Source organism: Dromiciops gliroides, chromosome 3 (assembly GCF_019393635.1).
Source record: "Dromiciops gliroides isolate mDroGli1 chromosome 3, mDroGli1.pri, whole genome shotgun sequence".
NCBI lineage: Eukaryota > Metazoa > Chordata > Mammalia > Microbiotheria > Microbiotheriidae > Dromiciops > Dromiciops gliroides.
Window position 1 is genome coordinate 15,089,566 of NC_057863.1, and position 23,704 is coordinate 15,113,269.

A 23,704-nucleotide genomic window follows, 5' to 3' on the forward strand; every position below is an offset into this window, starting at 1 on the left:
CCCAAAGGTCTGTCCACTACAGAAGAACTTTTGAGATCTATTACTGCTCCAAACCTGTGAAACTCTCTGTGGGCCTATGACCATGACTCTGCAGGTGAAAGGATTGGCTGCTAGAGGATCAAGTTTTCTTTTGGCATCACATGGGTTCCACTTAATCAACATGTGTTACATGACATCTGTGTGCAGTGTGCTGAGCAAATAGCTGCTGTCTGGGCTTCTTCATGGAAATGGAACACAGAAAAATCACGAACTTGTCTAACAAAATGATTTTTATTAGTGACAAGAAACATAATATATAAAAGGATAATAAAGGGCCAGCTAGGTGGCACAGTGGATAGAGCACTGGCCCTGGATTCAGGAGGACCTGAGTTCAAATCCGGCCTCAGACACTTGACACTTACTAGCTGTGTGACCCTGGGCAAGTCACTTAACCCCAATTGCCCTGCAAAAAACAACAACAACAAAAAAATCAACTAAACAAAACAAAAAAAAGGATAATAAGATGTGGAGCGATTGAAAAATAAACAATAAGCTGTGTGTTTCAGTGGGCTTCCCATCACTTCCAATACTTCCTTTTAATTCTTCTGACACTAAGCATGTAAGTGTGTACTTGCAGCTTGACCACTGGATGACAAACTAGCTTTCCTTCCCCCTCTCCTATGAAGATTTTCTGGAATTCTACGTTTCTGGTACATCCTTCCAGGTGTGGTCCTGGTAGGTTTTTACTGTAGGACAAACTTTCCTTCCAGTTTGTGGTTTGGAATGTTAGAAGCAGTGTTTGTTTTCTAAAAACATTTGTAAATACTCTGATTTAAACATATATACATATATATATAAGAATATCAGCAGTTCTGGACATTTTAAATTAATTTATTTTGAATTACCATAGGGGAAGAAAATTTGTATCTTATGGATAAAAATAGCTACTGATGATGTTCTGGGTAAAATGTAAGACCAAATTAAACCTCAACACAAAGAATTTAGTCACATAACTGGATGTCGACCAATATTGAACTCATAGAGGAAACATACATTGTCCTTTGTTTGGGCTCAACTTCCCTTGTCTGCTCAAATGTACAGACTTCTGATGAGAACTTCTTTGCCTTCCATTGGAAGGTTAACTAGGCCCCTAGGCTGACCATGATTTCTGGTAGGTTACCTTGCTGACTGATTTTGTATTTTAAGAGTTGTCTTTCTTTTTTTTGAACAATTTGAAACAAGTTGAACATTATAAGCCTGTCATTTAAACTTCACATACTCTTCTGAGGCTGAACCACTGGTTTGAAGCAACCAATTGGCTTATTCACTTGGGGGTGTTGTACTCCCATGATTTTGAGCAATATAGTAATTTTTAAAATAATTTTTCAAATAAGTAGAGTGAGATTCACAGTCTTTAATTTGAATCTATATATTATGACTTACCCCAGGATTTCTTTACAAACATTATTGAAGGTATTATAATTATATTACATTCTTAGAAAGTTAGACATGGAGAATTAAAATGAGAGAGCAAGAGATAACAACTGGAACATTTACATTATTTTGGAAGGGCTTTTTAAAAGAGTGGGAAACAATGATCAAACTGTTTTGGAGCTTGTTTTCATATACTTTCATGTCATAGCTCCAAGTAACAAAAACTAGAATAAAGCTTTCTGGTAGAAAATTCACTTTGAACTTGTAAATAAACATGCATGTGTTCAAACCACATCAAATGGTCCCATTTCAATGGTTTTTAGAAAAAAGCTTCACTGGACATTAGAATGGACATTTAGCTGGACACTTAAGCAAATATTTACATAATGGTTTTAGTGAAATATTTTGAAGAAAACCTATTTAACATTATTATACATATACAAGAATAATATTACATGGTGCCAGTGATACTGAGCTGACAAATCTCTGCATGGGTGTGATCTAATGAATCTACCATCACCTGAAATGTACTGCCTATGGCCACAATTAACAAGGTGAAGGAATAGTTTCTCAGCATATGACTCATTTTTTCCAGGAAGAAAATCCTAAAGGAACCTACTTCTAACAGAACTTCATTTTCTAAGGAGTCAGTTTTTTAGATCTGCTACTTTGCAAACAATCATTTGGGTTTTGGGAAGCTAACACAGTCATTCTCCTTTCACCCATGAATATCACTCAGAAAAATGATCCTTCTGGCTATCATCAGAACATGGTCTTCAAGCAATGTGTGAGGCAGAATTTTTAATTCCTTTCTGCTAAGTATCCCACCAAATAAATACGTAAAGCCTAGTGATAGCTCAGTGCACACTTGGAACTTTTTGGCAATCTTTTTGGGGCCTCTTAAGGAAGAGATCATTGACTGCCAGAAATAACAGCTTAAACTTGAAAGGATATACCATAACAAACAATTTCTTATTTATGAAGGGGGAAAAGAAGAGGAGAAGGGGTGGGGCTCAGGAAGGGGTTTGCATTTTCTAGAGATGCCAGAACTAGATTTTCCAGGGGAAGGAAAAGTACATGCTTAAATGTTAGCTCCCCAGACCCAATATGGGTTTCCTGTTTTCCAGCAAGGATGCACACATGGAGAGAGTGTATCTTAACATGACGGAATAACTAAGGGGTTGTAGGAATGGGCTTGAATTCCATATGAATTTAGTCTGATCTCCAAATTCAACCCAGAATTTTATCATATGCTTTCTGTTTCTGGTGTAGCAATTCCCAAAAGGCATCCTCTTTGTTTTATGGAACTGTAGGGGGAGGCCACGCCCTATTTTGGAACCTTGGTCCAGAAATAATCTCAGGCCATTCCTACAGGTTTTGGGTGATCTGAGGAAATCACTTAATCCACTCAAATACAATGGGCTTTTATTAAGTGTCGATTATAAGCAAGCTACTGGGCCAGAATTTAGGGGTTATGAAGACAAAACCAAAACAGTCTCTGGCCTGGATTGGGCGACTTTCTTCAGTGGAATATGTTCTTGGCAGATATGTTATACTGGGAGTGAAAGGGGGTTAATATAACTTGTATACAGATGAATATAAACATGAACATTTGATGGAGGAGAGAGCAGTAACAACTGGGGCAGGAGGGAATTAGGGAAAGCTAATGGTGGCACATAAGTAGAGACTCAATAAATCTAAGGGAAGGCAATGAGAAGGGAGTAGGCAGTCCACAGACTCTCACAGTTGGAAGGGGCTATTTGTGGATGAACAATAATCTTGTTTGTTGAGGGGCAGTGTATCATAATGGACAGGGCACTGGACCTGGAGTCAGGAAGACCTGGGTTCAAATCCTACTTCAAATCTTTACCAGCAATGTGACCTTGGGCAAATCATTCTCCCTGTGCCTTAGTTTCCTTATCTGTTAAATGAGTGCTAGATTTGATGACCTTCAAAATGTCTTCCACCTATGATTTCTCCATAACTCATCCCCACCAGCCATAGTTCAAAACCACTAGAAAGGGTCTGGAGTCAGAGCACCTGAGATTAACACCTGGCTTTGATACTCTGATTCTGTGGGTTAATATCCTCTTCTTTAAAACAAAGGGTTTTGAGTAAATTACCTCTGACATACTTTCCAATTCAAGACCTCTGGTTCTATGGTCTCCAGAGAGATTGGTCCCACCACCCTGGAGATAGACTTTATTCTACTTTGGAAGAGTTTCAATGGTTAATGAGTTTTTCCTGACTTGTCAATCTTTAATTTATCTCTATGCAACTTTTTTTTTTGAGGGGCAATTGGGGTTAAGTGACTTGCCCAGGGTCACACAGCTAGTAAGTGTTTAAGTGTCTGAGGCCGGATTTGAACTCAGGTCCTCATGACTCCAGGGCCATTGCTCTATCCACTCCACCACCTAGCTGCCCCCTCTATGCAACTTTTGCCTGTTGCTCCTAATTGGAAGAGGAACCCCAAAAGAACTATGAGAGGGAAAGATGGTCAGCAATCATCTAGGAACAAAATCTTGTCATTATCAAAGGGCTAAAAGACTACAGATAGCCCACTGGATGCTCTTCTACTACAAAAAGTGGTTTCCATGAGATGAGTTATGCCTGAAGCTATGGATGAATTAGCTGACAAACAAATCAAAATTGACTTAGAAAAGTCATTGACTTAGAAGTCAGGTGGAGCATTTGGTTCCCTGACCCTGGACAGCTCTTAGCTTCCATTGCCTTCTTCCTCCCTTTTCCTGTAAGCTTTATTTAATAGTTGGATTTCTTCCTGATAGCCATCTCTCTCCAGATGCTGCTTCCGACTATTCTGCCTATGAGCCTCCACGGTGTCTGGAATGGATATATTGATGTCACTGTCAGGATTGTTTGTGGGGATGAAGAGGGAGTAAGAGGCTGTCTCTCCCAAATCACAGGAAACGAAGCGATTTTCTTTCCGGGAATAGCGTAAAGATGGAGACCTGACTTGGGTGGAGGACTGGCTGATGTTGCTGATGATGGATACAGTGTCCATGGCTTCCTCATTGTCACAGATTTCCAACACTTCCAAATGGATCTTGACACTGGTGTCTGGGAAAGTAGTGGGTGAATCCTCCGGGTTTGGCTCATGGCCCACGCTCTTGGATCGATAGACTTCGATTTTCTTGGCTGCTGGGCTTATTTTTTGCCCTTCTGCACTCACCTCATAGGTGGAGAGAGACAAAGTCTTCCCTGTGGGGGCATGCAGAGACACAGTCCCTTGAAATGCACACAAAGGAATAGCGAGAGCACCACCAGATCGCTGGAAAGAAACAAAAATGATAGTTATTAATAGTTAATACTTAAATAAAACTTTATGGTTTGCAACACAATTTACAAATCTTATCTCATTTGATCCTCACAACAACCCTGTGAGGTGGGTGCTATTATTACAACCATTTTACAGATGAAGGAATTGAGGCTAAGATTTATAACTTGCCCAGGATCATATAACTACTAAGTATCTAAGGTAGGATTTGAAACAAGAGCTTTCTTACTAATTAGAGGCTTATTTCTGGGGCACTCAGAATCACTGTAGAAGCACAAAGAACATGACTTTATTTTCTAACTTAGTTTCCAAGGACCATCTGATGACTATTTGGGGTAAATTCTGTTACCCCAGTTCCTGACACAATTATTCATGGTCCAAAGGCGATGCTTAGAATCAATCTTTCACTGCAAGGAAAGAGAACAGTGTTGTGTATTTCGGGACTGAAGTTGCTTACTGATGAGAGTCCACAGATATTTCCAAGATTAGTAAATTTTGGTCCTAAAAGTCAGTGCCCCTGCTAAGGTATTGGTGGAGTTTCCAATTACTACAACCATTCCAGAAAGCAGTTTGGAATTATGCAGATAAAGTGGCTCAAATGTCTATACTCTGACTTAGGGATTTAATTGCTTGATAAATACCCCCAAAGAGGTCATGGATAAAAAGAAAGTCCACATATACATCAAAATATTTATAGTAGTACTTTTTGTGTAATCAAAAACCTAGAAGCAAAATAGATGCTCATTAATTGGCAAATGAATGTAATGAAATATTACTGTGCTGTAAGAAATGATCAGATATGATAAATACAGAAAAGCATGGCAAGACTGACATGAATTGATACAAAATAGGGCCAAGAAGACTACATAATGCTTATAACAATTGTTTATATGAATGTATGGATCACCTGGATTTGATGGAGGTGCCTTATTATACAAAAGTAGTTTTTATGAAACCCTGGATTAATGGGAGCAAAGTGTCCTTCAAATGAACTCCAAACTGAACTCTGATACCTAGCTGATACAAGTCCCTACCTGGTGACTTCTTTCCTTGGGATAGTAAATCCCGATCTTTTGAGGACATCTGGGCATCCTCATCCTTGCCAAACTCCTTTTTGGAATCCTGTAATCTTATCATGATGCTTCTATATTTCCTCCATACTTGTTATAACTGAAATTGTCAAAACTGCTTTTCATTACATCCATTCTTATTAGAGTATTTGCTTTAGGGTTGATTTGCATCATGCTAATGAAACTGATAACACCCTGTAATCAGTGAACAAAAAAACCCCTTGTATGCCCTCAGAAAGAGGGAGTCACTGAGCTCCCTTTTCACAAAAGGGTCTCCACATGATCATGTTTCTTTCTTCTTGGGACAAATAAACTGGTACTATGTTTTTCCTGTCTGTCTCTGATCTGTTTACATTATGTTCTCTGATCTCTTTTCTTTCTTTTTATTTTGGTAGGACAGGTATGGAAACAAATTGTAGGAGATATTATAAAATTAATTTCTCTGATCTGTTTATTAATTTCTTGTAGGAAACAGGCAATAAAACTATATTTAATTTTTCACACAGTGTAAATAGGAAAAAATCTACCACCATACAACTGAAATAATTGAATGTAAAATTAAAATTATGAAGAACATGCTTGGCCCCTAAGAAGAGATCATCATTTTTGGAAGAAAAGTGTCCATAGGTGTGGAACATTGTATCTATTGTCAGATTTTTTTTTCAATGTGTTGACTGGTTTTACTGATATTTTTCTATTCTTATTATCCTTAAAAAAACTTTATTGTATAGATTGACTCTCTGGGTGAAGGGAGGGAGAGGCATGCAGGGGGTGGGTATTTAGGCAATGTGAAAACAAAAGATAAAAAAATTAAATTGTATCTTGAAAAAGCTGATGAGGGGTCAGAAACTGGTTTATTTATGCAAGTTGTTACTTTATTATTCTATTAAAATGCTGTACAGGTGAGGAAAATGGGATTTAAGTGTTATTGAAATTCATTTTCTCCCCCCTCTGCTTAATGTGACAGGAAGGTTTACAGTCACATAACTCTGACTCAGACAAGGCACAAAGGATTTTGAACTCTATGTTTTAGCATGAGAATCAAATGTCATTAAAGCAGCGCCTTTACCTTTCTACCAAGAAATCACTGCAATTCAATGGAACCCAAAAATAGACAACTCCCCCACAGAAGTGGGGGAAAAACTTACTTGAAAGTTTGAATTTTTTAGATGTAATTTAAATCTCAGGTGTCTAGAACTCAATTCACCCCTTAAGAGGTGGCATTTTAAAAGGCCTTTGTTTTCCATTGTGTTTATTCATTTAATTTGGATCTCAGAAGATCAGATTCTTTCCTCACTATGAGATGGAAAAATCACTTCTCTGTTCAAAAACATTCAGTGGCTACCTGTTTCCCACTAAATAGACTCCTTTTTGCTCAGTATTCATGGCCCTCTGCAAATGGGGCTACTCTCCCTTTTGAAGTTTATCTTATATTCTTCAATCAAAGAATCAATTCAACAAATATTTTTAAGGGTTTGCTATGTCCTAGGCACTGTGCTACATGTTGGGGACACAAAGACAAAAGCAGACATGTCTCTGCTTTCAAGAAACTAACATTCTATTGGGGTACACATGTACTTATTGGAAGATACAAGATAGATAAGCAGCTATGTGGTACAGCGGATAGATAGCTGGGAGTGGAATCAGGAAGAACTGAGTTCAAATCTGCCGTCAGATACCTGCTTGCTGTGTAGCCCTTATTCTGTTTGCTTCAGTTTCCTCATCTATAAAATGAGCGGGAGAAGGAAATGGCAAACCACTCCACTATCTTTGCCAAGAAAACTCAAAATGGGATCATGAAGATTTGGACACAACTGAGATGACTGAACAATAACAAGATAAAAGCAAGGTGATTTTGCTAGGAGGGCACTAGGTGTTGGGGACATCAGGAGGTGCTTTGGGGCTAATACTTAGAGAGACTATGGATTCTAAGAGGCCTAGAGTGAATTCTAGGCATGTGAGACAGACAGTGTAAAAGCAGGAAATGGAGAGCCACTCATGTACTATATAATCCAGTCCCAGAAGACTATTCACCATTCCCAAAGTATATTCTTTTTTTGGTTTGTTTTTTGTGAGGCAATGAGGGTTAAGTGACTTGCCCAGGGTCACACAGCTAGTAAGTGTCAAGTGCCTGAGGGTGGATTTGAACTCAGGTCCTCCTGAATCTAGAGCCAGTGCTTGAAGGTTGGAACTGTCTTTTTATATTTGTATTCTGGTGCTCAGCAGGCTACCTGCAAGTAGTACATGCTTAATGAATATATTTTTTGTTAATTTATTCATTGTAATTGATCCACTGAGAATCCTTTTGGTGCCCTTTTTGGACTTGATGTACAGAAGATCTGAGTTCTAATCCCACTTCTAACACTGTTATATGACTGTGGGTCAGCTACTTAATCTCCCTGTACATCAGCTTCTCGATTTCTAAAAGAAGGATACTAGTGTGTTTGCAGAGGTTTGTTGTGATATTCAAAGGCAGCTAAGTGCATAGAACATGAGACTGAACTCAGGAGACTTGGCTTCAAATCTTACTTCAGACACTTAATTGTGTGAACTTAGCCTCTGTCTGTCTCAGTTTCTCTATTTGTAAAATGAGGATAATAATAGCATCTCCCTCCTAGGGTTGTTGTGAAACAAAATATTTAAAGCATTTTGTGAATCTTAAAGGACTATGTAAATGGTAGCTATTATTAATGTATGTAAAGCCCTTTGCATGCTTTGAAATACTATAGAATGTCCTTCATTATGAATACATCATGGCAATCCCAATTCCAAAGGCGCTCCCTCCCCACTGGGATCTACTCACAGGCTGTCAGGGTAAAACTGAGAACAGAATTGGATATCTAGTTTAATGATCCTGGATGTCTACTTCATTTTCATAACAACCTGACAGCACAAATTGAACGTAATCTTTAGGTAAGTAAATTGTAGATGTAGATGCAGTTACAACAAATGAGGTAAATTCGGTCTCAAATAAAAGCACAAAATCTAAGTTCGAAAACATAACATTTGTAAATCATTCAGAGTCAAAGGACAAAATTAACAAGTGAGACTAGGCTATTTCAATGAAAACCTTCAAAGACATTGACTTAATAGTTTGAGAAGATAAGGGGGAAATTATAAAAAAAGAAACCCTGAAAAAAATAGCTACCAATATGTGCCTGATGGAAAATATAAAATCATAAACAATTCTATCAATGCCAGCAAAAATCCTAGGTGTAAATTACATCCTTTTGCAATGACCATATATGCTTTTCATCTTTAAAACACTCATAAACAATTTAGAATTAACTAAAGGCTGTATGTGCCTACATTGTAGCCATTTTAAATTTAAATTTTCACTGTCTTCATTTTTTTCTCATGGAGACAAGAGGATAAATAAAACTACCTTATTCTGTAGGTGAAGTAGCGGATAGAGCATTGGGTTTAAAATTAGGAAGACTCATCTTCCTGAGTTCAAATCTAGGCTTAGACACTTACTAGCTGTGTGGCCCTGGGCAAGTCACTTAACCCTGTTTGTCTCAGTTTCCTCATCTGAAAAATGAGCTAGAGAAAGAAATGGCAAATTACTCCAATATCTTTTCTAAGAAAACCCCAAATGGAGTCATGAAGGGTCAGAGAGGACTGAACAACAACAACAACAACAACAATATATTTTTTATTTTAATAGCTATGATATAAGATATAATGCTTATTCAAATTCAATTGGTATTTTATATTCTGGTTCAGTGGAAAATATGTTCTATTTGAAGTCAGAATATCTGGGTTCAATTCCTGGCTGACATGGGGGAAGACAACTAAGCCCTTTATTTATCGGTGTTCTCCTTTGTAAAATGATAATAACAACTATTATTATTATCATCATAATGGCAAAAGTAATCATAGCAAGCATTGATATAGCATTTTAAACTTTGTAAAACACTTTGCATATATTATTTCATTTGATCTTCACCACAAACTTGGCCGGTAGGTGCTATTATTATTATTCCTATCTTAGAAGTGAGGGAATGGAGGCAAAATTAGGGCATTGGATTAGATGATGTCCAAAGGTCTTTCTATTTTTTAAATCAGTGGTCCTATGACTTTATTCCTTCATAAGAAAAAATGTCAATTATTATAGGACTCAATCTTTCATGACCATTTTGATGTGTGATGAAAAGTTGTAGTTCCAGAGAATATTTTTTTATATTTTCATAATATTTGTTCATATTAATAATGTTGTTCATATCCTACTGTTGGTGATTAAAAATTCTCTACATTAGCAAATGCTGCCAAAAAGGATCCTAATCTATTCTTTTCACATAAAAATGGCTTAAACTCTGTTGTGTTTGAGGAGGGAAAGGAATTTGTAAACTTCACAAATGCTTAACTTATCGAAAGGAGATGCTATAGGGAACCCATTAATTCCTAGACCATAGAAAACTGGCTCAGACTCACTGACCTTGGACCTGTTGCAGATTATTTGCCCCTTAACACAAAATCCTCAGTGAACAGCAGGTAGTTAGTTATGTGGGAGATCTGCTTTGTTTCTTTGCTGATATGATGCTTTTATGCAAGGTGAAAAATTGTGTTGCCTTCAGAACTGAAGTCAGAAAAAGCATGCATATTCTCTATGGATTTTAGCATTGGAATGGACCCAAGGGATCATCTAGCAGAATTCTTTTATTTCATGGATGAGGAAAAGTAAGCACCAAGCTAAGTGACTTGGCCATGGTGACAAGACTATTGAGCAAGAGATACAGGCTCAAAATTCAAGTCTTTTGTATTCCAGTATTCTTTCCCTATGCCCTATGCTTTTTGAGAAGAGATTTGTGTTAGCCAGGATTCAAACTTGAGTCTGTGTGGGAGGCACATTGTCACTGCTGAAATACCAATGACACTAGTTACTGACAGCATGCTAGTATAAATAAGAGCAATGGTTATGAGAAGTTTATGGACCCCAGACACAGAATAGTATAGACACTCAAAAATTCAGATCAAGTGAAATTCTTGATACCTTCCTGTCATGAAGTTCAGCATTCTGTCCAATAAACCACATCACCCATGATGCTTAAGATCTTCTCTGAGGTGAAGTAAGGACAGTAGAAGGGAAAATAGATGCTTATAGGGACAATTTTGTTCAAGAAACTTATGCAAGTCCCCTCTCCCCCAAGTTGGTAGAGAGCCAGCCTTGAAACAAGGAACACCTGGGTTCAAGATTTACTTCTGCATTGTATGACCCAGGGCAAATCATTTAATCTCTTAATGCTCTAGTCAACTCTATAAGACTATAAATTGCAGAAAAGGTACTAGGCAGCATTGGTAGACAGAGTTATATGACCTCGGAGTTCACTATACCAATAAAATCAAAGGTCCAATTCCTATCCTTATCCATCAGAGAGAAAACCCAAGTCCATTAACCCAGGAATGAAGTTAACCAAGTTTTGAACTTGGGGCTGCATATGAATCATGATAAAATGAATAAAAAAGACTGGAATATGACACTGGGGGAAAATGGAAAATGATTTGTACCCAAGGATTATTTCCTCAAGAGGAAATGACTTCCAATCATTTTTTCTTGAGAAAACCAAAGTTGAGTTTTTCAAGTTTGAATTTAATAGAAAAAGTTACTTTTTAAAGGTAAACAAGTTCATACAGTATGATAATGCCAAATGATGAGATAAGTGCTTGTTATATGTTGCAAACAAGGGACAATACTATTTTCCCTAGGAGTCTCATATCGTATAACAGTCACTGAATGTATAAAGGGAGAAAAGCGATGGACATGAAAATGAAATGACATTATTCCTTGAAATAAAAGCACCACAGGGGAAGATCATTCAAATTAACAATGAGAAGGAACAGGGCCAAGTGAAAAGCATATCAACCATACTCTTATATAGGGCTAAGCAATGACAATGTAAAAAAAAATATATTATATCCGTTAAAGTAGAATCAAGGGAATTAGAGCTACATGAGGCAAGGAAGGGGAAAGAGAATGTTTTTTTTTTTTTTTTGAGAATAGGACAATAATTGGATTGTTTCTAACAAAACAAAGGGCAGATAACAAGTAATCAAGCTACTAGCAGCAGGGCCAAGGTTGGGAGAGGATAGTAGGATGTAACTATATGAGAGAAAATAGACTGGAATCACATTGTTTCAAGCTTCGGGCACATAGTGTTTCATTTATAAAAATTAAAAAAAAAAAGCTTCTTTAGCAGGGCTTTAATGAGGGGAAAATACATAACAATTAGAATCCTAGATATTAATGGGCTGAACCAGCCTATGAAAAAGAATAGAATTGCAGATTGGAAAACAGGAGAACACGATGATTTTCTAGTATAAGAAACATATGCAGACTTAAAATTAAAGGCTAGGCTCTATTTGTACCCCTAAAAGCAGAAGTGGTTAAAGCAATTGTAAAAATATATATTTGTAGTAGAAATAATACAAAAAATTCAGAAATTTAATATGCTAATTATATAGCCTTTTTAGTAATAACAATGATGGAGAAAAGGCAAGAACCTCAAATTTCCTTCCTTAGTTATGAAACTAGTTCAACAAACCATTGATGGGATGAGGGATGATGATGAATTAAGTACCAAAAAGATTTCAAACAGGACTGGAAAAGCCCCATCTAATGTTGGCAAAAGCCTTATCACAAATTTTCTACATCAGCTGGTGGGCCAGACATGAGGGCTGGAGACACAGATGGTCTTGCCATACTTTGTACTGGGTACTGTTTATCTAGATCAAATCTTGCAATATAATTTGTTCAAACTAATACACAGACAATACTGTCAATTCATGTGAATCAACATTACATTTCTAGGTCACTGCTTCAGACTGTAGCATTTAGTTTTAGGTTGAATTTAAGCAAAAAGAAAGCCATGACTGTCCATCCCCCTGTCACTCTAGGTAAGTAGAAGTTATGTTGACCCCCTAACCAGAAATCAATCCAATTTCTTCTTTTACACTAAGACACCATGAAATTATTTGAATAGGTTAGAATGATTTAGTGCAGAAATGCCAGGGTTAGGGAATTATAATTACAGTTTATAGTAAGAAAATATAGCATCATGGAGCATACTTTACTACAACCATATTAGGTAAACAATGGAAATATTGCTTCCATTATACAGGTGGGAAAAAGCAGGATTAAAGAAATTAAGTCACGTGAGTAATAAGTAGCAAGACCAGGATTGAGATAGAATCTTTAGACTCAAAAACCAGTAAATAGGATTTAGAGTTGGAGGAAATCTTTTAGGGTATCTAGCACAATCTTCTCTTTTTACAGATGAAGAGACTGAGGTCCAGAAAGGTGTCATTTGGGTAGTTGGTTACAGATCCAGGATTCAAATTCCTCTCCTCTGACTTTCAACCTCAGAGCTCTTTCCACCATTTTGTCTCATGCAATCTTCTTAGCTTAATGCTCTGCTATGATTAATTCAGCTTCTGGCCCACTGCATAGGACTGACAGTGGGAGCACAACCCTTTCAAAAAGCCAGTACTCTCTCCTAGTACTTGATCATTAAATACCAAATCCATTAATGGGGAAGAAGGTGGGATTGGAGGAAATAAACCAGGATCAGTATTAGGGAAGACTTCCATCCTCAGACAGAGAAATGCCCTGCTTCTATCTACCAGCAGAGAGCCTTACTAATACTACTTTAGCCTCAGGTGGTGTTGTCTTCTATCACTACTTATCAAGAAGAAGGTCATTACCACTGGAGCTAAGGCAGAAGTCATAAAAAAGAATCTGTTATGGGAAAAAGCAGCAGTGAGTGTTTTGTTGCACCTTATCAACCAATCATTTGGTCAGCAAGAGAGGATTTATCAAGTGCTTACTATATGACAGGCTGAAGATACAATGAAAAAGCACACACAGTCAGCCAACAGATGATTGATGGAAAGCCTCTCTGTTCCACTGGTAGACTTGCTTTGTCAAGAGAAAGTCCAGAAGGCCGTCACCAGCACACTGAGTAGACCTGTTATGGTGGACTTATGGCCAAAAATGTCGCGGGATAGATAAGTATGGATGAAGGAGGGAGAATTACCATCTTTATCATTGGAGGGATTATTCATATGATTAATCACAGATACTTTAGAGTATATGAGCAGCTGCTCTCAGTGGGTTGAGATAAGAAGACCTGAATTCAAATCCTTTCTCTCACACAAGCTGTGTGACCACAGGCAAGTCATTTAACCAAGCTGTGCTTCAATATCCTCATCTATAAAACGGGGATTATAATAGAACATAGGTAGAGTGCTTTGCAAACTTTAAAGCACTTCATAATTGTGAGCCATCATCATCTTCATTATTATTTTAATACTGTCATCCTTTTTTGTGTGATACTTCTATCTGAAATTTTTGAAAGCATCTAAAATGATTATGCTAATGCTATTTCTTGGGAATCAAGTTAACAACAACAACAACAAACATTTATATAGTGCCTTATGGTGTGCAAAGCACTTTATAAATATTTTCTTATTTGGTCCTTACAACAACCCTAGGAGGTAGGTGTCATCTATCTATCTATTTACTTGTTTATCTATTCATTCATTCATTCATTTGCAGGGCAATGAGGGTTAAGTGACTTGCCCAGGGTCACACAGCTAGTAAGTATCAAGTGTTTGAGGTCAAATTTGAACTCAGGTCCTCCTGAATCCAGGGCCGGTACTTTATCCACTGCATCAACTAACCGTTCCCGGTAGGTGTTATTTTTAAATTCCTATTTCCCAGATGATGAAACTAAGGAAGAAAGAGAGAGATTAAGCAACTTGCTCAGTGTCTGAATCAGTATTTGAATTAAGATATTCCTAACTCCAGGCCCATTGTTCTACCCTCAGTTCTACCTTGCTTCGTCTAGTTTATAATAATAATATTCTATCTGGACATTGATTTGCTTCAGCTAGATTGTAAACTCTCTCTGGACAGAAACCACAGCTCATATAATAACGATAGCTTGTATTTGCTTATTGCTTTGAGGTTTTACAAAATGCTTTGCATATCTTGCCTTATTTGACATGAGCTATGAGAAAAGAGAAAGGGAGGTTCATTTCTCTTCACCACTGAGCAATACATCATATTGTCCTCATTGTTTTCTGAATCTAGGAATGCATTCTCTATTGGCAGTATATTATTTATACCTTGAAGTGACTTGTTTCTGACACCAATATTGTCACTTGGATGCTTCTTCTTTGGCTTAACATGTTTAATAATGTCATGTTTGTGGAAGATAGGATAGAAATTTCAGGGGGGGGGTCGGTGGGGGGGTGAATATTTTCTTTCTACAACAACAAAAAAAGAACCTCCATAGCATCCCTGTTCTCTGTCTGAGTTAAATGAAAATGCAATTTTATTTTTTAAACACTTTAATCAATCCCAATGCTTTCTCCAAATGACATGAGATGATTAGATTCCTCAATTCCTACATAGGTAATGAAGGCAGAAAGCTTTTCAAGCTTGATTCTTATGTAACACAGTCTGATGAAAAATGATCAAGCCTCAGCATGAATCCTTATTATCAAACAGAGCTTTCGACCTCCAAATGAGCTTTTGAAATGAATACATCATTGAGTTGAAATGATTTTTTTCATCTTTAAGGCGACTGGTATTCCCATATTTTCTACTGACACTTTTTAGCTCAGAGATGATGGCTTATGTATTTACCCTTTCTTGGTTTAAATGTACAAACAAAAACTTCAGTGGAAATTTGGAGTCTAAATGCATGATGTTGGGTTTACTGGGCATCTTCTGACATTCTCTGATCTAGCAGAAAGCCTCATCTGTAGTCCCAGTATCACTGACAACACTGAACGTTATATGCTGACACTTAGAGGTGTGACTACATTACTGCCTTGCCCAAACAGCTCCCTACTTCCTTTGAGATAAGTTGCAGACTTCTCAGTTCACCATGTGAAGTACTTCACAGTGTGGCTTTAAATGACCTTTTCAGACCTATTGTATATTAACTTCCTCACAATTCCATGTTCCAACCAAAATGGTTGAATTGCTGTTTTCCTATCTTCTCCCACCTTCATGCCTTTACATGTGTTGTCCCCTATACTGAAAATGCACCCACTCCTCTGTTACTTAGACTTTTTTCCATTAAGGCTCTGCATCTTCTGATAAAAATACTTTCTTGAAGGTTCTCCTTCTTGGTGGTCTCTCAGAATCAAATAATCTTGGAAATACATGCTTGTTTATATGTTTTTTCCCTTCCAGATGAATGTAAACTCCTCTAGGGAAGAGAATGTTTTCTGTTTTTTTGCCTTTGTATCTTCAATGCTTAACATAGTACCTGACATAGAGTAAGTATTAACTATCCACTAGATTTAATTGATCCTCTGTATTTTAGTTGATGGCTCCATCAGCCTTCCAGGTACCCAGGGTCAAGATCTTTGATCCATCCTTGATTCTTTGCTCTCCCTCATCCACCATATCTAGTTAGATGCCAACCATTACATTCTATTTACATAACACCTATCCTATTTTTTTCCATCCACTCAAAAAGCCACCACTCTAGTTCAGGTCCTTGTTACTTCTTCTCTGGCAATAGCCTTTTACTTGTCACCTTGCTTCCAATCTCTTTGCTTCATTATACTCTCCTACTGCTGACAAGTTGACATTCCTAAATCCCAAATCCTGCCAAATCGCTCTCCTGCTCCAGATTTTCCAGTGACTCCCTATTGCCTCTGGGATAAAATACAAATGCTTCCATTTGACATTTATAGCCCTTTCCCACCTAGCTCCAGCATGCCTCCTCCTCCTCCTCCTCCTCCTCCTCCTCTTCTTCTTCTTCTCACACACACACACACACACACACACACACACACACACACACACACACATATATATATAATATATATATATAATTTTGCAATCTTCAAGGCACCATATAAATACTATTTTTTATTATTAGTTGCTCCTTTTTGTTCATGGCCTACTTCTGACACAGCATTCACTCTGTGCCTTTCCATAGGTTGAACCTCATAAGAGGCATGCCCTCCCTCTTCTCCTCTACCTCTTAGAATCCCTAGCTTCCTTCAAAACTTAGTCCAAGAACCACCCTCTACATAAGACCTTTCATGATTTCTCTAGCTGGTAGCGTCATCTCGCCAACTTCCAAAATCACTTTGGTATTTAGTTTATTTTAAACACATCTCCTCCTCCTCCTCCTCCTCCTCCTCCTCCTTCTTCTTTTTTGCAGGGCAATGAGGGTTAAGTGACTCGCCCAGAGTCACACAGCTAGTGTCAAGTGTCTGAGGCTGGATTTGAACTCAGGTTCTCCTGAATTCAGGGCCAATGCTTTATCCACTGTGCCACCTCGCTGCACCGCCCCCCCCCAACACATTTCCTTCTATGCATGTTTTCTAACCTTCCCCCATATCACCACACTCCCAGACTTCTGGAATGAAGGGACTGTTTTGTTGTTCTCTTGAGCAGCTAGTCCTAGTGCCTCAAGTATGAGAGGTGATAAATTAGCATTTGTTGAGCAAATTTCAGACAATAAACCCCTACAAAAGAATAATATCTTAAAGTGAAGTAGAGTTCATGGACTAAATGTATTTGCAAAAGGAGATGAAAATTCATTAGCAATGAACTGATCCAGAGGCTCAAAGAGTTGTGTTTTTCCCCACGAGTGATTGAAGTTCATTCATATATGTTTGGTAATATAGAAAACCATCTGACAACTAATAGATTTTCACTCACTTCCCAACCTCAGAAGGCATGCTGAATGACTCTGGTGAGTCAGGTATACTTCAAAGGGAACTTCAAAGCTCATGGTGACATGCCACTTGGAACTGTCAAAAGAAAAATGCCCTTACCATTTGTTCTAAAGACTAGTAATCGAACTTGGACATAACTCCTTCCTTGATAAAGATCTAAGTGGGCATGTTCTGCTACAAGGAATAGAAATTACATCTATCTCCTTAATGAACTTGCCAGAACCAATTATGGGTCAGAGGTGTTCCTAGCATTCATTAAACAACAGTGCCAAGTAATCATTATTGATGCCATGAGGTTGAATTTATGGTCTGTATAAATATGGAAAACCTCAGTAACCATTCCTCCTAGTACAATGAAAATGTCAGGAAGGGAAAGCACTGAAAGTTGCTGTCATGGCAAGAATGGAAATGCATTCTAAATTAATATTTCTAAATTAATTTTTAAATGACTTGGACATGACTTTTCCTTTGAGGTTGGAAACCTTTACAGAGGGATCATTAGATGTTTCTACCTTCCTAAAAGCAAATCACACTCACTATTTATCATCATCATTCTTGACAAACATTTATAGAATCATCTACAATGTGCATGGAACTCCCTAGAGCTGTTTTTAAAACTGCTTACATGTTTAAAGAGGAAACAGTACATGAAAGGTTTACACAGAGCAATTGCCAGGGAGAACAAATACAGACTATGATGGCTTGCAGTACTTGTCTTGGAACCAGGAAGGCCTGAATTTGAATCATGTCCCAGAAAATGACTATGGTATGAAAGGGCAAATTGCTTATACTCTTTAAGTCTCAATTTCCTCATCTGTAACCCGGGGATAATTATATCTAGAGTCTCTACCTCCTAAATTTGTTGTGGTGCTGAAATGTGATATTTTTCTACCTTGAAAGTACTAAAGAAATAGGAATTATCATCATTTTCATCATTATTCAATGTCTTAATGAAAAATTCTTTAGTAAAGTCTCCTATAAGTCCCTGTCATCAAAGAGGTTATACTTTACAGGAGGAAAGCAATATATAAGTGAATCCACATGATGTAAATACAAGGTGATTTTGAGGTAGAAGCACTAGTAGCTAGGGGGATGGGAATCAAGACATGCATAAGCAGAGGGAAATCAGGAGTATATTCCAAGCATGGGAGTCAGCCTGTGTGAAGGAACAGAGATGACAGATGGAATGCCATAAGATCAAAATCTAGAGCTATAAAGGACCTCAAAGGGCATTTAGTCCAACCCAGTTATTTTGTAGATGAGGAAACTGGGGCCCAGGATGATGAAGTACTTCCCCAGAGTCAAAAAGGAATTTATTGTGAGAGGTAGGATTGGAACCCAGGTCCTCTATTGCCAGCATTAAGTGCTCCTGCCCTTGCGACCTAAAAGAAGACCAGACTGATGACACAAGGCAAATAGGTAGCTCAGAGGATAGAGTGCTTGACCTGGAGTCAGGATATCTAGTTCAAATACAGTCTCAGACACATACTAGTGGCATGACCCTGGGCAAGTAATTTAACCTCTGTTTGTTTCTGTTTTATCAACAGTAAAATAAGGATAATAGCAGCATGGCCCTCCCAGAGGTGTAAGCATGAGGTGAGACAATATTTGTAAAGTGTTTTGCAAATCTTAAAGGGCAATATAAGTGCCAGATATTCCTTCTCCTTCTGCTCCTTCTTCTTCATCTCCTTCTTCTTCTTTTACCTCCTTGAACCACTGTTACGATGTTTCCCTTTCACAGCTGCCTTTGACAATAAGTTTCATCTATATTTCATCAACCATGACTTTTGAGCAAGAACAAAGAAATAAAAGATGTCACCAGGTAGAGGCATGGCCCCAGAATAAAGGCCCCTGGCTTACTGATGCCTTTGAAATCTTGGAGGAACCAGAAGAAAGCCTTGAGTGATTTGAGAAGGTTGCTTAAGTTGGACTTGTGGCAGGGCTTGGCTGGTGGTAATACTGACATTGACAAGATGACAAATTCTTGAATCCATTCAAATTTTCAAAGCTCTTTGAGTAAAAATGTTCAGAGAGAAGGCACATAATGTGAGTTTCTCTAGGCTCTACATCCCCAGAGACAAACTGCAGACTAGCACCTATCACAGGACTTTTTAAATAATAGATGCTTAATGGATGCTGGCTGAATTTGAAACAAGACTACACTTTTTATTGAGGCAGTTGGATGGGCAAGGTAGAGAGCACTGGTCTTGGAGTCAGGAATACCTGAGTTCAAATCTAGCCTTAGATATTTACTAGCTGTGTGATCCTCAACTATAAATGGGGAGAAAAATTGTATCTACCTCCCCAGGTTTTTGTGAAGATCAAATGAGTTAATGATTATAAAGGAGCTCTACTCTGTATGAACTTTACAGAATGAACAGTGTTAAAGCTAAGAGACCGAATGATCAAAGAGTAGGATTGATATCTTAAGGGTAAAAGAAGGATCAAAGAAATAGCAAATGTTCTTGACTTTCCCCCAGAAGTTAAAGGACAGAGACATAAGAGAGTAAAAATCCATGGCAAAGAGTTAGCCTGGATTCCAACGATAGTCATTTTTCTTGGAAATTCAGGAAATAAAAGCATTTTCTGGAGACAGAGACAACTGATGAAATCCAGATGTTACTGAAGCTTCTGTGAACACAGGATTATGTCTGGAAGAGAGGAATGGTCTTAGAGTCAGAAGACCTGGCTATGGGCCCAGGCTTAGCACTAGCTGTGAGATACTATGAGCAAGTTCTTGGTCTTCCTATGCCTTAGTTTCCTCATCTATAAAATACGACAAAAAACACTTTCATTATGTACCTCTGGGAAATGTGAGAAAAAAACTTTGTAGACCTAAAATGCTAGAAATGCTACTTAAAGATTTACTACTACTACTACTACTACTACTACTACCTTAAATAAAAGGTTTCTTGGTGAACTAGAAAGTAAAAGGAAGGAAGTCACAAGAATAAGAAGAGGGAATGGCTTAGCAGCTCTAGTTCCAGTACCTATCCTTCAAACCCAGTTTTCCAAGGTAGTAATATCTTTTTAAAAAGTTTTCTTTGGATACATTTTCTTTCTTTTTCTTTTTGTAACCAACAAGTCATTTCCAGATACTCTCCTCTGCCACCTCCTATTCAATGAGTTCTTCATTCTAATGAAGAAAAGCAGTTAAGCAAAGCCAAATAATCCAGAGATAACATATCTGGTAACATATGCAACTTTCTGTATCCACACAGCTTCCCTCCTCTCTCTTCTGAATGGAAGAAGTTGCATCCCATTTTCTATTTGCCAGAACTAGGATGGGTCTATTCAGAGTCCAGCTTCCTAATAATTTTCTTTTGGTTTCCATTGTGACTGTAATAAATCAAGCACAGCAAGCATTTATGAGGACTTTGCTAATGCTAGTCATTGGGTTAGAGGCTGGAGATATAAAGGTAAATACTAAGACAATTAATACTATCAAGAAACTTGTGTTCTAATGGGGGAACCTAGGACATATGAACCATAAACAGAATAAATACGAGGATATATATATATATATATGAAGTGATTAAATACAAGGTAGTTTGGAAGGATGACACTAGCAGTCATGGAAATCAAGAAAGGCTTCATAAGCTGTGGGAAAATTGGAACACTAATCTATTGTTGGTGGAGCTGTGAACTGATCCAACCATTCTGGAGAGCAATTTGGAATTATGCCCAAAGGGCGATAAAGCTGTGCATACCCTTTGACCCAGCAATACCACTTTTGGGTCTTTTTCCCAAAGAAATCATGGAAAGGGGAAAGGGACCCACATGTACAAAAATATTTATAGCTGCTCTTTATGTGGTGGCAAGGAATTGGAAGTTGAGGGGGTGCCCATCAATTGGGGAATGGCTGGACAACTTGTGGTATATGAATACAATGGAATACTATTGTTCTGTAAGAAATGATGAGCAGGAGGAGTTCAGAGAAACTTGGAGGGTCTTATGTGAGCTGATGATGAGTGAGATGAGCAGAACCAGAAGAACATTGTACACAGTATCATCAACATTGAGTGTTGATATACTGTGATGGACTATATTCTTCTCACCAATGCAATGGTACAGAAGAGTTCCAGGGAACTCATGATAGAAGAGGATCTCCAAATCCAAGAAAAAAAAAAGAACTGTGGAGTATAGATACTGAATGAACTATACTATTTCTTTTGTTTTTGATGCTGTTGTTTTTTTTTCTATTTTGAGGTTTTTCATCATTGCTCTGATTTTTTCTCTTATGACATGACTAATGCAGAAATATGTTTAATGTTATTATGTATATATATATATATATATATATATATATATATATATATATAACCTATATCAGATTACCTGCTGTCTAGGGAAGGGGGGAGGGAGGGGAGGGAGGGGAGAAAAATATGAAATTGTAAAGCTTGTATAAACAAAAGTTGAGAACTATCTTTACATGTAATGGAAAAAAATAAAATACTTTATTAATTAAAAAAAAAGAAAGGCTTCATATATGATGTGATTTTGGATGGAAGAGAGAGATTCTATGACATGGAGGACATTTCAGGCATGGAGGAGACCCAGTGAAAAGACTACATGATGGGTGTCAGAAACAGAGAGAAGGCTCAGTTACTACACTAAAGATGTCCAGAGGAAGAGTAATAATGTACAGTGAGGCAGTGAAGAGAAATTGGAACCAGGTTGTGAAGGAATTTAAATGCTAAATAAAGGAACTTATACTTGACTCTAGAGGCAATTGAGAGGCCTTGGGATTGTTTTGAATCAAGGCTTGATATAGCCAATCCTTGCTTAAGGAAAAGAATTTTGTTAGCAGTATGGAAAATGCATAAAAATGAAGAGATACTTGAGGTAGGGAAAGCAATTGTAATACCATTATGATAATTTAGGTGAGATAGTGTAGCTATGTAATTAGAGAGAAAAACTCAGAAGTGAGAGATATTGTGAGGTAGGACCTTGAAGTTGAACAATTGATGTGGGCTGAGGGAAAGGGAGGAGTGAAGGATAACCCTGAGCTTACTAGCCCAGGATATGGAAAGAATGGGGTGGTGCCCTTGACAGAAATGAGGAATTTTGGAAGAGTGCTGGATTTGGAAGAAAAGACAATGAATTATGCTTTGGACAAATTAAATTTGTAATGCTTCAGAGGCAGCCTGTGTGAAATGTCCATTAGACAGTTGTTGAAGCTTATGTTTGTAAATCACCCTGCTTAACTGTCTGTCTGCCTGCCTGCCTGTCTGTCTTCTGTTTCCTCCCTCCTTCCCTTCTGTGTGTGTGAGAGAGAGAGAGAGACAGAGACAGAGACAGATAGAGAGAGACAATGGAGAGAAAGTGGGCTTCAAAGCCAGGAAGGAACAGGGTTATATCCTGCCTGTAATATGTAATAATAGTCAAGCAATCCTAGGCAATGACATAACTACTTAGTGCTCTAGGAAATTCTAAACAAGGACAATATTGACCATCATTTGGTAGAGGGAGTTTCTTCATCTGGGAAATTCCTACACCAATTAAATCACAGGCTCAGTCTTCATTCCGTAATACATGTATGCATGCATATATGTATATATATTCTCTTATTTCTGGTTTTTTCCACTCCAGATTTATGCAAGTTTTCCCACATTTCTCTGAGTGCTTCATAGTCATTATTTCTTGAAGGAAAAATATTATTCTATTACATTCATATACTACAGTTTGCTTAAGCACTTCCCTATTCAGTGGACACCCACATAGCTTCTATTTTTTCCTACCTCAAAGTACTGTACATAAACATGTTTATGTGTCAATCCCAATGGAAGGCTTTACTGATATGCTCTAATTCTTAGTGGTCTCCCTTCTCTTGAAATGAACCTGTATGATGTGCATCTATTTATATATTGTAGTTTCCCAGCTGAATGGAAGCTCTTTGATACATAGGAATCATTTTCATTTTATTTCTTTTCTTTTCATTTTATCTCCTACATTTTATCAATGTATCTCCTGTTCATTTTCATTTTTCACTCATTTTTCAGTTGTGTCCAACTCTTCATGACCATTGCCATTTCTTGTCAAAGATACTGAACTTGTTTGCTATTTCCTTCAGCTCTTTTTGCAGATGAGAAACCAAGGCAAATAGGGTGAAGAGATTTGCTCAGGGTCACACAACTAGTAATTGTCTGAGGCCAGATTTGCATCCAGAAAGATGTCTTCCTGTCTCTAGGGCTGAAGCTCTATCCACTGTGTCACC

General features: G+C 37.7%; 1 protein-coding gene across 2 annotated transcripts in view; it reads right to left on the reverse strand.

Annotated features, from left to right (window-relative positions):
• Window positions 1–414: 414 nt before the first annotated feature.
• The window catches only part of GPR149 (G protein-coupled receptor 149), a 91,357-nt gene continuing 68,067 nt past the window's right edge, over window positions 415–23,704 (reverse strand). The window contains exon 4 of one of the 2 annotated variants that reach the window (XM_043998945.1): window positions 415–4,702. In XM_043998945.1, coding sequence (XP_043854880.1) covers window positions 4,130–4,702 — 573 coding nt within the window. In that variant the 3' untranslated portion in view covers window positions 415–4,129. The remainder of the gene's footprint in view (window positions 4,703–23,704) is intronic. The other variant, XM_043998946.1, reaches the window with a different exon arrangement.